This window comes from Euprymna scolopes, chromosome 14 (genome assembly GCF_053919585.1).
Source record: "Euprymna scolopes isolate OS-2025 chromosome 14, ASM5391958v1, whole genome shotgun sequence".
NCBI classification, from domain to species: Eukaryota; Metazoa; Mollusca; class Cephalopoda; order Sepiida; family Sepiolidae; genus Euprymna; species Euprymna scolopes.
The window spans coordinates 156,648,772-156,666,401 of NC_136495.1; the positions used below are offsets into that span (position 1 = coordinate 156,648,772).

General features: G+C 35.6%; 1 protein-coding gene across 7 annotated transcripts in view; it reads right to left on the reverse strand.

The window, feature by feature from the left end:
- Window positions 1-17,630, reverse strand: part of LOC145293304 (harmonin-like) — a 293,814-nt gene that overhangs the window by 175,949 nt on the left and 100,235 nt on the right. Inside the window, exon 1 of one of the 7 annotated variants that reach the window (XM_080139945.1) lies at window positions 12,438-12,831. The exons of 3 other annotated variants lie outside the window; for them this stretch is intronic. In XM_080139945.1, the coding sequence (XP_079996071.1) occupies window positions 12,438-12,461 (24 nt within the window). In that variant the 5' untranslated portion in view covers window positions 12,462-12,831. Of the gene's footprint in view, window positions 1-12,437; window positions 12,832-17,630 lie in introns of those variants that run through there. 3 more of the 7 variants (XM_080139946.1, XM_080139938.1, XM_080139940.1) reach the window with 3 other exon arrangements.

Consider the following 17,630-nt stretch of genomic DNA (forward strand, 5'->3'; position numbering starts at 1 on the left):
TTAATTTATACAATGAAGTGCGGCTGAGGGGGGGGGGATAACGAGAAAACAAATTGACACGAGAGAAAAAAGGTAAAAAAAAAAAGAATGGTTGTTTTTGTTTTACGGCATATCAACCCTTTTCAGGTTATTTAATGCCGAATCCAAAGATTTTGTAGAAAGATTTTTTTAATAGAATATATTTGTTGTTTTCAAGTCGGTTTCTATTTAACCCATAGTTGGGACCCTAACAGGTTCTACCACTCCGGCAATGGTAATTAAAGGGTGGCTCCATACTCCCCAAAGCCCGCAAGCTGGAGCCTCACCACTGGATATAGTTTAAGGTCATGTCCAGGACCAAAAAAAAAAAAGAATATATTTCAGAGAGAGAGAGAGAGAGAGAGAGAACGAGAGAGAGAGATAGAGAGAAAGAGAAAGAGAGAAAGAGAAAGAGAGAAAGAGAAAGAGAGAGAGAGAGAGAGAGAGAGAGAGAGGGAGAGAGAGAGAGAAGGATGAGGAAGAATAAACAGACAAATAATAAATATGTCCAGGACCAAAAAAAAAAAGAATATATTTCAGAGAGAGAGAGAGAGAGAGAGAGAGAGAGAGAGAGAGAGAGAGAGAGAGAGAGAGAGAGAGAGAGAGAGAGAGAGAGAGAGAACGAGAGAGATAGATAGAGATAGATAGATAGATAGAGAGAGAGAGAGAGAACGAGAGAAAGAGAGAAAGAGAAAGAGAAAGAGAGAGAGAGAGAGAGAGAAGGGCGATGAAGAATAAACAGACATCAAATAATAAATATTATCTAATCAATAATCTTGTATCCTGGTAAATAAACAGTTTCCAAGCAGTACATTTATTGACTGAGTCATTTTGCCATTCTTATTTCTTTGTAGCTGCGCCATTGCATTTCTGTATGCGCCTCTGTCCATCAATCAATCGATATACAGTAGACTCCCGGGATACACATGTATATAATAAAATAACATTATAAATAAACCCGTAAGGCGGGGCAAATACCGTAACCAGGGGCCAGAAAAACACTGTATTCCACATCGTAACCCGAACAAAACGTATCCAAATGCCACCGTACCCCGGGGTTCCACTGTACTCAGTTTATTTGAAACGTCATTCTCATCATTAAATGCATTGATTAGATGGATGCATCTTATTTTAGATGTGGCCAAATATCGCTATAAGACCTGCCTATAAGTTGGTCTGTCACACTAGAATTTTAAAGGAGATTAAAAAGTGGATCCTCAGTTTACTTTCGGCAACTTTCACTTTCTTTAGTTTGTCCTTTAGTCCTCACATCCGATGACTGATGTTTCTGACAAAGTAGGAAGAATTGATGTTTTCTGGGTCGGAATCTGTCCATATGGCCCTAATTGTTTGCTATTTTTTGACCTTAGAGTAGTATATTTTTTTAGCTTCTGACATCAAGTGGCTGCATGCTTTGTCTGAAGCAATTTACATAAAACAAAATAGCGTACAAAATCAAAATGCATAAACGCATCTTTATGCATATAATCTGCACATACATTATTCTAAATAAAAACGAACAATTATATTTTGGACCAATCAGAAAATTTTCTGAATTTATATTTGAAATGGGTATTTGTGGCGTTACCCAGATCCTTTTAAAGGACCAGATTTTCTTTCAATAAACCAGTAGAATCCAATCAACCCGAATCTGTGGATCAGTGCTGCTGGAGCCTCACTTTGGCTGGTCATCTCTACAACATTTCCCTCCACTCACACGCGCGCGCGCGCACACACACACACACACACACACACACACACACACACACACACACACACACACACACACACACACACACACACACAACTCTTCGACTTATTTTCGTCTGTCAATCTGTTAAACCAGTATTCATTGAAATATTCCCAAACCTTATCATTGAAATATCTTCTACTATGAATAACAAAAAAACATTGACTTTTAAAAACAACTTTCAATGAATTATAATTTATTTTATTGAGCTGAGACGTTGTTAATATGATTGTCCTGACCCCTGGAACATGCGGCTCTTAATCAATCGATTTAAACTTCTTCTAATGTCTCAACGAATGAACCCCCTTGTTTTTACAAGAACTCTAAAAATATTCACCAACATTCTATGTTTTTCTATTGCTGAAAACTTTCCATTTTCAACATATATAAATCATCTCTTTTATGAATATATGTTTTCTTAAGTTATTATTTTGTTTCGTTTACCGCATGTCTTTCATTTTTTTCACATTTGATTATAAAACCTTGCAAATTCCATGAACAAAGCTTCTTTCTTAGAAGTGCACGCCTGTGGAACTCTGTTCCGGTTGCCTGTTTGCCACCTGACTACAACCTGGATGTCTTCAAGTCCAATGTGAACAAATTCCTGATAAACCGCCTCCTTAAGTAAGACAGTATATCAGATCCACAAAACGTACTGTACACACAATAACCCTTATCCCTGAGTGGCTTCCGGGCCTTGATAAGTGGTGACAACCTTGTAAAAAAAAAAATCTTTTCACTGAAAGTATTTCTCTGAATCCGGCTCATAATATCTCCTTCCTTACAAAACACCTTAAAGTAACCCCCCCCCCCAAATTATTGTGAACACAGCCCTAAAAACTAATGACCGCCACCCCATATATTGTTGGTCAGCTTTGCACAGGATGACTAGGCTATTCATATCATTTGAAGGTACATACTTGACAATCAGTCCAACAGAGTTTGGGTCATTTTCAAGCTATGTGGTCTTTCTTCAGTTGGCTTGAGATATGGTTCTGTTATGGTCCACCCATACAGGCTTTAACCTCTTGCACTTTGAGTATGGGTGAGTTTATTGCTTATTGTCTGAGGTATCTTTATGTCAATAGGGCTTCTCAGGCATTTTTGTAAGCCAGACTGCACTTCTTGTGTGCTGGATTTTCAATTTCCACTTTGTGGTAAATCTCCTTGTAGTGGAATGGAGGTAAAGTTTGAAATAACGCATATTTTGGTCTGCCACACTCATCTTTTAAATAGCATTTGGTTGTCTTTAAATCCAATGTAAACAAATTCTTGTCAAATACCGCCCCATTAATAACTAATCGGTTCATATCGTTAATAAATGTTAATACTCCCATAATATTCTTCATCTTCAGCTGTTCTGCCTCATTAACCATTATCCTTCACGTACTCTTAGCTTTGATAAATGGTCAATAGTAAAAAGAGAATCAGTCATTACATGTTTATCGATGAAATTCAGCTCTCAGTATGACAGACTGACGAAACAGTTTTTTGAACTATAATATGACAGACCAACGAAAATGCTATTTCAAAGAGGCCTGCCACAATAAAAACGTGTGTAGATATATTGGAAGATCTGTAGAAAGATGCAACTCGAAAACATAGACGTTCATCCATATATGATCAAATGAAAAAGTGACAATGTTCTATAGCATCCAGACAAGCAGATTAAAGACAAGGGCATAAATCTAGGTATTGTCATCTGGGATAAACATGTAATAACTGCTCTCATAATTAATTTAACTGTCCCGGTTGCAATGTCTGGAGTAGCAGATGAATGTCTGGCATCCTGTAGGATGTTCCATCCCCAGCAAAAACAAAATGATAAAGAAACTTAAAAGAAAAAGAGAAGCCAGTTTTGTCATTAAGCTAATGTTTAGATCAGTGCCTTTCAACATTTTTACTGGATCAGAACACCATGGAAACATTCCACTGACTCATGGAACCCCTAGGCAATAATTTAGTTGTCTTATGCAAAAAAAACCAAAAAAAAACAGCACTTAAAAAAGAAAATGAAACGAAAATACTCTTATGATTTTTAGTGTGATTCTTTTGGCGTTTACTATATAATAAGAATATATAAAATCAAAACTAAACGGCAAGACATTGATTTTTTAAGTATAGCGAATTAATTATGTAAAATTTAGCATATTTAAACAATAAATTTTTAAACTATGCATATTATAGAAAAAAAATAGATTTTCAAAATTGAATTTAACATTCTGTTTATTTGCTCTTTGTTCTAATTTAGAAATTGCGGAACCACTGGACTGTACTGGTGGAACCCTAAGGTTCTGCGGAACCCTGTTTGAAAAGCACTGATCTAGATGCACAATCAATTTTAGCAAATGGTCATCGCACTGTCCACCACAACATAGTATATTTACACTGGAAGTTCTGCAGATGAAGGCAGTTTGTCAGATCGCCAAACATCTGAGAGTATGAACTTTCACCCGTTACATCAAACGGAAGATAACAGTGTGTTCTAACAAAAGACTTTTAAGCAGTTACATAAAAGATAAAGCCATTAAAGCAGACATTGTCATATGAGGCACACGTTGATATAACTGTTTTGCTAAACTAAATATAAGGATCATAAGAATCCCTTAAAAACAACAATAAAAGCATAGTTCTTGAAAGAAAGAAATATCATACTGGTTGTGGTAGAAGCAACTGATTGAATGAAAAACAATTATAAAATATTATTTGTATTGATCAGACTATTGTTCTTATCTTAAGTGTTATTTTTTTTTTGTTCAGATTAGCCTTTGACCGTCTTCAGGCATGTTGGGTGTTGTTTGGAAAAGAAAGGAGAAAGGTTACTGCCGCTGCAGATATTTTCGGCTAATCCGACCGAAACATTGCACAAATAAAATTCAAGATGAGAACAATAGTCCGATCAATACAAGTAATATAAGCAGTTAGCCCTCATCTAAAACATTCAGAACTCTAATTATAAGATTCTTCAATACAATTCTTGCAAGACACAACTGTAAGGAAGTACAGGGCAACAATAAAAAATTAAAAAGACTTGGATATAAATTTAACTCATAGCAAAATCAAGTGTAAGCTCCAAGAGAGAACACCTTCATGTCTTAAAAGTAACTGAAATTAAAACAAACAAAAAGCAAACAAACAATTCTATAGCAGGTACGACAGGAAAACAAATGAACATATAACTAAAGTAATGGCAGAAACACTAGAGGATGACCTCCAATCAGTAGTGGAATGGGGACAAAAATGGATGGTAACGTTCAATGCCACCAAGACAAAACTGGTTTCATTCAATAATTACAAGAAACCTTCTCTACCACCTATAGCAATGGCCAACGACTCTTTATCTGAGAGTACGTCTCTCAAGCTCCTTGGCCTAACGTTCACAGGAAACATGAGTTGGAACAATTACATCAAGGGCATTGCCAGGGCCGCTGCAAGGAAGGTGGGCTCTCTCTACCGTGCTAGAAAACTTTTAACACCCGAAAGTATCCTGTACCTCTATAAGGCCACTATTCGCCCATGTATGGAGTATTGCTGTCATATTTGGGCCGGTGCATCGACTACTAGTCTCTCGCTCCTTGACAGGGTTCAAAAGAGAGTCGCAAATCTGATAGGCCCTAAACTGGCATCTAAACTTCAGCCTCTGTCCCATCGTCGAAACGTTGCATCCCTCTGCCTGTTCTACAAGTATTATAATGGTGAATGCTCTGAAGAACTGCAAGCACTTGTGCCCCCACGACGTGAACACCCTCGACAGACCCGACAAGCTGCAAAATCCCACCCCCACACTGTAGAGATCCCTAGATGTAAAAGATCTTTCTACTCCAGTAGTTTCTTCCCCAGAACTGCTAGACTTTGGAATTCCATTCCAGGTCACTGCTTCCCCAACTGTACTGACATGCATAAGTTCAAGTGCAACGTGAACCAACATCTCGCTGCCCTAATCCCTACATAGTACCCCAGTAGATGTTTCCCCTGATAGTAGCCCCCTACACCAAAGTGGCAATGTGCCTTGTTTGGGGTGAAAATGTAATAAAAAAAAAAAAAAGAAAAAAAAAAAATTCTAACACTCATGTTTTCTTCCAAATATTCTGAATATTCCACAGAAGAACTTGTCGCTTTTCTACTGAATAATTTACTTTTCTTTTTACTCTTTTTCACCCCAAACAAGGCTTGTTGTCACTTAGAACGTAAGGGGTTACTATTTGGAATCATGTCTAACAGGGAATTGTGGGGAGTTGAGCAGAAAGGTGTCTGTTCATATTATTTTTCAACTTCTGCAGGTTAGTACGGTCAGGTTAGCAGGAAACAGGGAAGAAATTCCAAAGTTTAGCAGTCTGAGGGACGAAACTATAAGTTTTCCAGCTTTCCGGCGTCTAAGAAGCTCAACAATTAAAGTGTAGGTTTCTGAATTTTTGAGATGAGGCTTGATTATTCATATTATTTGGATTCATCGGAATACTGTTCTCATATTGAGTGTGATTTTCACAACGTTTCGGTCGATGTAACCTCCAACCTTCTTCAGGTGTATCTTGTCAAACTCGGAAATGTTGAAGGTTCAATTCTCAGTGTGGGTGACCATAAAAATACAATTGTGAATTACTTAGGACCTCTATCCAGTCATGGCTGACAGAACAAGAACATGCTACCCCATGAAGTAAATAAATGGTTCCACTCGAAATTCCATCTAAATTCCCGAGTCGGTAAGGATCCGTGGTGCAGTGATTGGAAAAATCAATTGTAAAAGTGATATTATTCTGAAGGTTGAAGGTTCAATCCTCAGTATGGGTGACCGAAAAATACTATTACAAATTACTTCGGACTTCTATCCAGTTATGGCTGACAGAACAAGAGCATGCTACTCCCGTGAAGTAAATAAAAGGTCCCATTCAAAATTTCGTCCAAATTTCCAAGTTCGACAGAAACATTCTTTAGTTTGACAAGATACACCTGAAGAAGGTCGAAAGTTACATCAACCGAAACGTTGTGAAAATGACAATCAGGATGAGAACAGTAGTATGAATGAAAGTCTGAGATTTTGTTGTTTGTCGGGTTATTTGGAGGGTAGGGTGAAAGTGTGATGAGTTCATCAACGCACATTCCATAAAAGCAAAACAAACACAAAGATGCAACATCGTGGTGATGGGACAGCGATTGGAGCTTGACCGATAGTGGGGGACCTATTAGATTTGAGACTCTTTTTTAGATCCTGTCTAAGAGTGAGAGACTAGTGGTGGACGCTACAGCCCAGATGTCACAACGATACTCCATGCATTGGCAAATTGTAGCTTCGTGGAGATACTCACTCGAAATATTTTCCACACATTTAAAAATTTGAATGTACATAGATAAATGTAGCAATACCTTTTAAAGCATACATGCAAACTATAATGAATCTTGAAAGGCAAGTTCCAGATTTTCTAACCGAGGAATACTTGTATGAAAAAAAAAACAAAAAAAACATCAAAATAAAACCTGTATGCAAAAGGTTTATTCTATGGTTCTATTTTGTTTGTAAGGTGAATTGTTTTTAATTATGAGTTTCACCACATAAGGTATGACATGAGGTATGACATGAACTCCTCACGCAATTAGTTTGATAATTACAGATTGTAGACTGCTGTCTTTCCATACTATATTTAAATTCTGGACTCACATTCAATATGAGAACAGTAGTCCGATGAATCCAAATAATATGAATAATCAAGCCTCATCTCAAAAATTCAGAAACCTACACTTTAATTGTTGAGCTTCTTAGACGCCGGAAAGCTGGAAAACTTATAGTTTCGTCCCTCAGACTGCTACACTTTGGAATTTCTTCCCTGTTTCCTGCTAACCTGACCGTACTAACCTGCAGACGTAAGTCACTTGCCTTTATAGCTCTGGAAAAAGGCATGAACCCATCATTTCCTAGCTATCGTGTATTGCATTAGAATTTAATCACTGAGATCATTTGTTTCTTGATATTGAACGAGCTGTCAAATGTTGGGAAGTACATACTTATCCAGGTACTGAGAAAAGCAGGACACTTCTAATATGACGAAGGCCGGAGTAATAGTTGGTCGAAACTTTGTGAAACAACAATAATGAGGATAATAGTTAGCAAATAAGTAAATAAATAAATTACTCACCCCAAAAGGATTCGAATAATAAAAATAATATAACATTCGGTACGGATGATGGAAGACCAGATAAGAATGAAAAAAGACTCAAAATTCCAACCTTGATTGCCCTTCAGGGCCCATGGCGCAGTGCATAGAGACGTTGAATCTCTCCAGTTCCAAGTGAGCATTGTCTGAAAATAACGGTTTCAATCCTACCCAAAGCCGACCAGAGGCTTAATTGGCCAAAATATGGTGAGACGACAACAACTATGGAAGGCAGTAATTACTGAGGATGCAGTTGAAGATTAAGTATTCCTATCCCATTGTGGTTAACCAAGCCCGAAGGAATAGTTGGCCGAAATGTTGCGAAACAACAATTAGAAGCTGAATCGTCCACAAATAAATCACTCATCTCAAAAAGCATTCCAATGATAAAAATGTGATAGTATAGTTTCGCTTCAGACAAATATCAAATCTCCATTAGTAATAAATAAACATGAACATCTACCGGAAGAAAACTACTGGAATTTTGGAGCAAACAAAAATTTGGTAGTAATTTTTAATTTATTTTTGATGGAGGGGGGGGTGCAAATGGGTGGGAACATCACCCTACCCCCACTGAAAATAAATTTACCTATGAATTCAAAGAGTATTGGTCAGATTTTTATAACGTTTGGAACATTTTGCTATTTGAGTGACATGTTGAATGTTGATAGAGTTTGCGAACGTGTTATCACTGCTTGCTGTTTTGTTGCTTGGTGAAGGTTCAGTTTGTTGCTGCCAATCCTTACATCTAGACACATTTCCTTCATCCTACCATCTTACATGGCAATGAAACACAGGTCCTACATACTTCAACATAATGATCATCCGATGATCAGTTTGAGGTGTAGTTATAGACTGGTTGAAAGCTGATTCATCAGAAAGTCGATATAAGATATGGAATTATAGATGCTTTACATTGTCAGGTGGTTTAATCAAGTGCAGCATCTTTTGCATCAACATCATAATCATCGACTTAGGATTGGTTGTTTGACTGCTTTGTTTTACAGCATATTAACCACACTGATGAACTGTGATACAGCGAAACACTACTTTATGTAGATGACTATAAATGCTCCTTATCTTGGGTTGAGCATGTTGGGAAGTGATTAACAAAATGGCATTAGTGTATTAAACGATGCTCTTTGTGTAAACAAATAGAGCTTAGACGTTTGGACAATGTTTGAACATTGTTAATTCACATACTCATCTTAGCAAACTATCACCAAGACAGTAGAGCTCCAAAACTGACTTTAGATAGTTGCTAGTCTAGCCACACTTATGAGCTGTGATACAGCGAAAAAGTACTGTATGTGGATGACTATAGGTTTGGCTGTTTTGTTGTACGGCATATCAACACTTTTTGGGTTATTTAATACCGAATCCAGTTATTTTGGAAACAATGTTTATGCTTCAAGTTCTTTTTATCTTTGAATATTTATTTGTTGAGTTTGGTTTGATTGTTTTGTGGCATATCAAACCTTTTCGGATTATTTAATGCCGGATCTAGTTATTTTGGAAATAGTATTCATGGTGTATACAGTTATTTCGTAGAAGGTTTTTATTTTTCAAGCTTTTTGTATCTTCACTCGCTAGTTTGTAGTGTTTGGTTTGGTTGTTTTATAGTGGATTTTATCGTTTTGGTTCCCTGCCCTGCAGAACATGAATGAGTTTTGCAATGGGAGAGGGAAAAGAGTTACAGCATTAATGTTTGGTACATTTTAAGTTAGGAAACTAGTCAGGAAGTGGGGGAGATAGAAAGAGAAAGGAAGTGAGGAGAGATAGAAAGAGAAAGGAAGTGGGGGAGTTAGAAAGAGAAAGGGAAGATGGGAAGAAGGAAAATGGGGGGAAAAGGTGAGGGTTTTTTTTTATTTTGTTTTTGCAGAAGTTTTGCAAAAAGAAGTAGAAAAACAAAAAGCATCAATCCACTTCGCCTCAGGAAGCCAATATCTTCAGACAGCCTGATCTGGTAGCACCAGGTCAACTAAGGAAAACCTGGATAGCGTGCATAAAGACATTGTATGATTGCATACAACCTGACTAATGTCAACCCTTTGGATCGATCCACATTAAGGGTAGGTGTGAGGCATTGCCTAGCATTGCTCATCCTAGAGTTCTGGATGAAGAAGAAGAAGAAGAAGAAGAAGAAGAAGAAGAAGAAGAAGAAGAAGAAGAAGCGAGAGTACCACAGTTATTAAGTTTCTGAATTTTTGAGGTGAGGATTGGTAATTTGAAATTATTTGGATCATTCTGACTACTGTTCTCATCTTGAGTGGCGTTTGCACAACATTTCGGTCAATGAAACCTCCGACCTTCTTCAAGTGTATCTTGTCGGACTCATGAATCTTTCTGTTGAACTCAGGAGTATTCAGTGAATTTACAACAGAACTCTTTATTTAATCCATAGGGGTAGCATGTTCTTGTTTCGTCAGCCATGAGTTTGACAGAAAAGATTCCCGAGTTCAACAAAATACACCTGAAGAAGGTCGATGATCACGTCGGACGAAACGCTGTGAGACTAACACTCAAGATGAGAACAGTTGACCGAATAATCCAAATAATACAATATATGATCTATGTTTAATTTATTTTTAAGGGAATCAAAGTAAGAAATACCGTCACCCAATTAAAAATAAATGAACCCATGAAAATTATAGTTTAGTTCTTTATGTAGTGTTATCATTCCTCAAATTGGGCAATGCTGAATAACCTTGTGAGTATCTCTTTCTTCTTCTTCTTCTTCTTCTTCTTCTTCTTCTTCTTCTTCTTCTCTTTCTCTCTCTCTCTCTCGCTCTCTCTCTCTCTCTATATATATACATATATGTGTGTGTGTGTGTGTGTGTGTGTGTGTGCAATAAACACATGCATGTTGATCCACAGGACTGTATACAACGCTCACGAACTTTGTGTGAATTAATGTCTAATTGTAATTTGGAATCCGATACAAGTTGGGCAGGCGGGCAAAGTGAGCAGTCACCTTAGAAATACATTAAAACTGACAGATTCAGGTCAATCTACAAAGAGCAACTAAAAACAAAGCCACAGGTAAAAAATTCTTCTTCGTAATCCATCATAACAGTCATAAGCCAAACATACATTTAGTTTAAAAGATATTATTTTCGTACACAAATATTGACTTGTTAAATAGCGTTGCTATGTAGTTTTCAGTTGAGGATTTGTTACTTTAGTTTTTAGTTTAAATTTTTAGAGAAGCTGCCCTCTCTATCTATCTATCTATCTGTCTGTCTGTCTGTCTGCCTCTCTCTCTCTCTCTCTCTCTCTCTCTCTCTCTCTCTCTATATATATATATATATATATATATATATATATATATATATATATATATATATACAATAATGGATTGTCCCGATATATATATATATATATATATATATATATATATATATATATATATATATATATATATATATGATGAAAATAATGGAAAATAGTATTCCGACAAAATAATTGGAATAAAAAGGAACAAACCGTATTATGTGTTCAACGTTTCGTCTTTATTTCATCCAGAGGAAGTCTCGAAATAAAGACAAAACAATTGTTTTTGATATAGATGTACATAATAATACTTTGATAATTATGTTTTAACTTAAATAGGGATGGTATAATAAAATTGTGGGGTCTGCGTTCGCGCCTGCCCTCCATAGAATGGAAATAGGCACAAACTTTAAAGGCACGAACGCAGACCCCACAATTTTATTATACCATCCCTATTTAAGTTAAAACATAATTATCAAAGTATTATTATGTACATCTATATCAAAAACACTTGTAAGCGTTTTTTTTTTTAATTTTTAAATTTTTTATTTCCATACTTTGTGGACAAGGCGCGAACGCAGACCCCACAAGTTTAATGAATCACCGTTCTGCCAGATCAAACATACCCATTCCTGTGTCTCGATACATCTTCTATCATTATATGTAATCACGTTTTGAAAATAGTCAACCATATAGAAGCCTATTCGTGACCACACACACACACACACACACACACACACACACACACACACACACACACACACACACACACACACTCACTCAGCTTTATATTATATATATATATATATATATATATATATATATAGATAGATAGATAGAGAGAGAGAGAGAGAGGAAGAGAGAGAGAGTATAAATAAAATAAGAAATGACAATATAAAAATATATACTAATCTATATATATATATATTTATTCATTTATTCAATAAAGATAATACATCAATTAGGGTGTCAGTTTAGAACTCTTTATACCATGGTACTTCGAAGCCTAATTGATGTGTCATGCGTATTGAATAAACGAAGACATCTATATACATTATTATAAATTTTTATATTGTCGTTTTCTTATTTTATTCATATTCTATATAAGCTTCAAAACAATTTGTTGAGCTTTGCATTATCCCGTGTTTGCTTGTGTGTGTGTGTGTGTGTGTGTTCATGTTTGTGTGTGTGTGTGTGTGTGTTCATGTTTGTGTGTGTGTCTGTGCTACAAAATTGAAAGAAAACTTTACCTTTTTTAACCATAACTTGTCCATGTTCTCATTTAAATTCTTTTAAATCCATTCGCCAAATGTAAATAAAATGGGAATAAAATGTAAATAAAATTCTGTCTTTGCAATTTCTCTTGGTTCCAATAATATTATTCTTTTATTTTTTTCAAATTCCAAAAACTACATCATTTTTGTCAACATTAATGTTACTTAGAAATTCCAGGCGTTCTCCATTTTCCTGTAGCCATATCTGTTGCGTTAACTGCTCCAACTAAACAGACAACCACTGCAGCAGCAAGTCATTAATGAACTTGAATATGAAAGTCACACTGTTTTGAATATATTTGAAAGAAAAGCACTTGGACGGGAGAGCATATTATTTGCCTTGTCGGCATGACGTTCGACCAGACTATATGTTAAGGGTTGGAGATGGATAGCTGTTGAAACAAACAAAACGTATTCTATTTCATGTGGGTGAATCAAAATTGAATCAAATATGTATGAGATAAAAATAAATAGCGAATCAAATAAGATTTGGTTAAAAATAATGCAGATCAAGTGTTGATTTTACAAGCACTTGTCAACCCCTTCCTATGTTAAAATGTACGCTTAACAACAATGGCTTTGGAATTGGTTGTGAAAGGGTCTGGCCAAGCAAATGCACCTGGGCAGTGTCTGGTGATCATACTGTTACAGCAAGAATATACAAGTACCCAAGTACTACAGTACAGCGCGACGGTTTTGCTTTTTGGCTGCATTGTTTATGTCTGTGACACTTGCACCAAAAAACCGTAGGTGTCTAGCATGACTGAAGAGTCATACTAAAGTAGAAGTTGCAAAATTTATTTCCTTTGATGAGAAGAATTGCATTTTTCGAAACTCCATGAAATAAGGGTTTTCAAATTTATATGCATTCCTAATCGGATAATTAAAATTTTGTATAACTTTCTTGTAGGTTTATATTGTTTGAAAATTTGAATAAATTTTCATATATATATATATATATATATATATATATATATATATATATATATATATATATATATATATATATTTCTCACTGAAACCAAATTCCCTTCTTTCCTCATTCGTTTCTTAGTTTTCAATTTATCATTCTGACGTTTCCTCTTAGAGGGTCAGACGGAAATTTTAATAATTTCACCTGCACGTTTTTTTTTTGTTTTCTTTGGTATTTAAGTTAAATTATGTTTCTTCTGAAATTTCTCCTTCCATTTTGCTGTACCAAGAATTTACTTATATATATATATATATATATATATATATATATATATATATATATATATATATATATATATATATATATGTATATATATATATGTACATATATATATATGTATATATATATATGTATATATATATATATATGTATATATATATATATATATATATATATATATATATATATATATATATATATATATATATATATATATATATATATATATATATTAGCAAAAATACCCGTCGTTGACTGGGTTCAAAAACAGCCTAAAGAAAATGAACTCTGATTAATGAATATGATAGGTTATGAAAAGGAAGGGTTGTAAAGAGATAGCTTCGAATTTGGGGGCATTAAAACCAAAGCAAAATATGATGAAAGTAAAAATAAAATAGATAAACCCCATAATTTATTATATCATACCTGTTCACACTGAAACACTTAACACAATATTCTGTGGATCTATATTAAAAACCTTGTTAAACTTTGTGACATATTTCCATTCTATGGAGGTTAGGCACGAACGAACACCCCATAATTTTATTATACCATATTTCTTCAAACTGAAACATAATTATTAAAGTATACTTACGCAGATAGATATGAAAAGTCTTTATTAAAGTTTGTGCCGATTTCCATTCTATGGAGGCTAGGCACGAACGCAGACCCCACAATTTTATTATACCATCCCTGTTTAAGTTAAAACATACTTATCAAAGTATTATTATGTACATCTATTCAAAAACACTTGTAAATGTTTGTTTTTAATTTTTAATTTTTTTATTTCCATACTTTGTGGACCAGGCGCGTACGCAGACCCCACAATTTTAATGAATCATCATTATGCCAGATCAAACATACCCATTCCTGTGTCTGGATACATCTATCATTATATGTGATCAGTTTTCTATAACAGTCAACCATATAGGAGGCTATTCGTGACCAGACACACACACAGACGTTCAGCTTTATATATAGATATATATAAATTGATATTAACTTTATTTTTTTATTAATTAATATCCTACGAACACTGGATATTTTTTTATATTACAAGTTTGAGATACACATACACACACATTATATATATATATATATATATATATATATATATATATACACACACACACATATATATATATATATATATATATATATATGCTTTTATTTTTATTTTTTTTTACATAAACACTATTATGACGGTACACATTCATAAAGGTATCTAGTTACTTGTAACTGGTTGAACGAAACATGCCCATGAATGTGTAGTGACATATTAATGCTTATGTAAAAAGAAATAAAATGTATATATTGCTCTACTTTGGTATTGAGCACAGTTGAATTAACCTCGTTAAGACTTCATCGGTTGCTTTACCTCTGAAAATATGTACCTGGAATTATATATATGTGTGTGTGTGTGTGTGTGTATATATATATATATATATATATATATATATATATATATATATATATATATATATATATAGGGTGGCCACAAAGTCACGCACCAATGTTAATTAAAAAAGTTAAAAAATTAAAAAAGTTATAGTAGTAACATTTATTCAAATTCAGTTCATTGGTGCATGATTTTGTGGCCACCCTGTATATATATAAGAAAAGAAATTAAACGGATGTAGTGTTTACCTGATATACGCAATGGTAAACTTCAATCTAATATAAATAACAGTATTTATATATAGATAATTTATTCCCAACCAATTAAAAAAGCTCAATACGCAATAGAGAGTAGAGCTTATTATAAGAGAAAGAAAATTAAAACTGTAAGTTGAAATTTACAATCAAAACTTATTGTTCGACTGAATACTCCTTTGGCAATTGATCTACACACTTTTTAGACTCGGTGTCTACCTCTTCATGTACGTCTGCTAAAGGGTTTGGAAAATGTTTGTGCAATATTCCCACATCGATGCAGGCTGCTCTGCTGAGATAAAGCCGTTGTATGCCCTTGCATATGTAGAGGGCTTGTTTAGTTGTTTTCCCTCTGACCACAAACTCAACTGGTAGCCAACCCTGACACATGAGTGTGAAACATCCAACTGTTCGTATGATCTTTCTTGATTGGACAAGACTAATCTCTGTGAGGCCCATTTTGATTAAATGCTTTGGTCCCCCAAGACAAATGGCGGCACCACTGTCGGGAAAAACCTTTAGCGTTGTACTACAACTCCTAGGGATATTGACAGCTTGTCTGGGATCTGGTTTTGGTGAGAATGGGATTACTGATGCATTTATTTCAGTTAACAGATCACCTTCTGTAGTCATAATGGTGCCCCTCATTTGATCGAATGTGATATGGGCCATGAGTGTATTCATGGGAACTTCTTGGTCTTCAAGACTTTTTATCACTGCCGGGCGATATTTCTTTGTCCGGCACACTGCTGAGAAATGGTTAAGTTTCCCACAAGTGTTGCACATTTGATTCCATGCCGGACATGTTAAATGGCGGGCACTTGTCCTTGGAGTACCGTGTTGATGACTACCGCAACCTATGCAGGTTTGACGGGGTTCTTTATCAGCAATGTTATCGTTGTGAGTAGCAGTAGAGCTAGTGCGAATATTGCCTCTGCTAGTCCGTTCAGCACTGTTTTTTTTTTTTTTGCGATACATTGACATCCGGACTGTAGCTATGTCTGAGGTATCAGTCATTGCGGTTTGGTCCCGTAGTGCAGACTCAAATGCCTCAGCATGACAAATATTTTGGTTGAGAGTTTTTAGCAACCCGGCTTTTGCCCGTAGATCGGTCTGAAGCGTATCATTCGATATCCCTTTGATAAATTGGTCCTTGATGTAAATGTCGGGCAGGTCGTGATCGCAGTTGGGGCATGAGAAATTACAGTCTATGGCCGTGGACCTAAGACGAACAAGGTATTGTTGGATGGGTTCATCTTCATGCTGTGATATAGATGCAAATGTCATCCGATGGACCATGGGATTTGATTTTTGAGTTACCAATGCTTCTGTCATCTCTAGCAGCTTGTCTGGGTTGGTGGTGAAGAACTTAGGGTACGTATTTATGATTGCATTTTGAACGGATTCATCAGCGCAACTGTATAACTGGGTATTGGCCTGAGAAGTTGGCATGTCCGTTATTCTGGTGAATACTTCCCAGTCAATCCGAAATTTTCTGAATTGTTGAGGGGTCATTTCGAGATGAAGTTGGGGAGGCCTGGCAGCTGGTGCCTTAGCATAGGTGGTCTGGGTAGCGGGCTCCTTGGCTTGTCGAAGGATAGACAGAGCTTCTCCCATTGTTGTGATTCCCAATTCTCTTAGCATGGCTCGATCCATTACTTGAAGGTTTTCTTTCCTCAGTTTTTCCTTCACAAAAGTTGCAGCGTAGCTCTTGGCGGAATCGGCAGCAATCTTTGAGGGAATAGTCTTCCCAATCTTCTGTCTCGAATCCTGTTCGTAGCGCCATGTTGGATTGTGTAGTGGACTTTCGGTCAGCGTTCAAGTTGTGGATAACTTGACAAAGACTAAAGTTACTTCTCATGAAAGAGGAGAACTATTTATGGCACAATGGGAAATTCCATTGTGCACACATGGGCCAGTCTATTCTTTGGATTGTGATTGGCTGAATCACCTGATTGGATATGCTTGTACATAAATACAAGCCCTCAGTCCAGCTCAATCTGGTGTCTGTCTTGTGCATAAGCTGAACCCTTGGTAAGTGTTGCTGCTATTATTATTGTTGTTGTTGTTGTTGTGTGTTATTGACTAACACAGTTCTTTTGATTATTCTACAACTCCAAAAAAAAAAAAACAATTTACAAAGTCCTTATTCCGTGGAGTTTCAAAGAATGCTATTCTTGCTATTCTTCTCATCAGAGGACATAAAGAAATCAGCAAATTATATTTGTAGCAATGCTAGAATTTGGTGGTTATGACATTAAGTGAAACCGCAATTCATTATAGCCATAAATTGCCAAGAAAAACAAGTGAAAAAATGTTGGTAA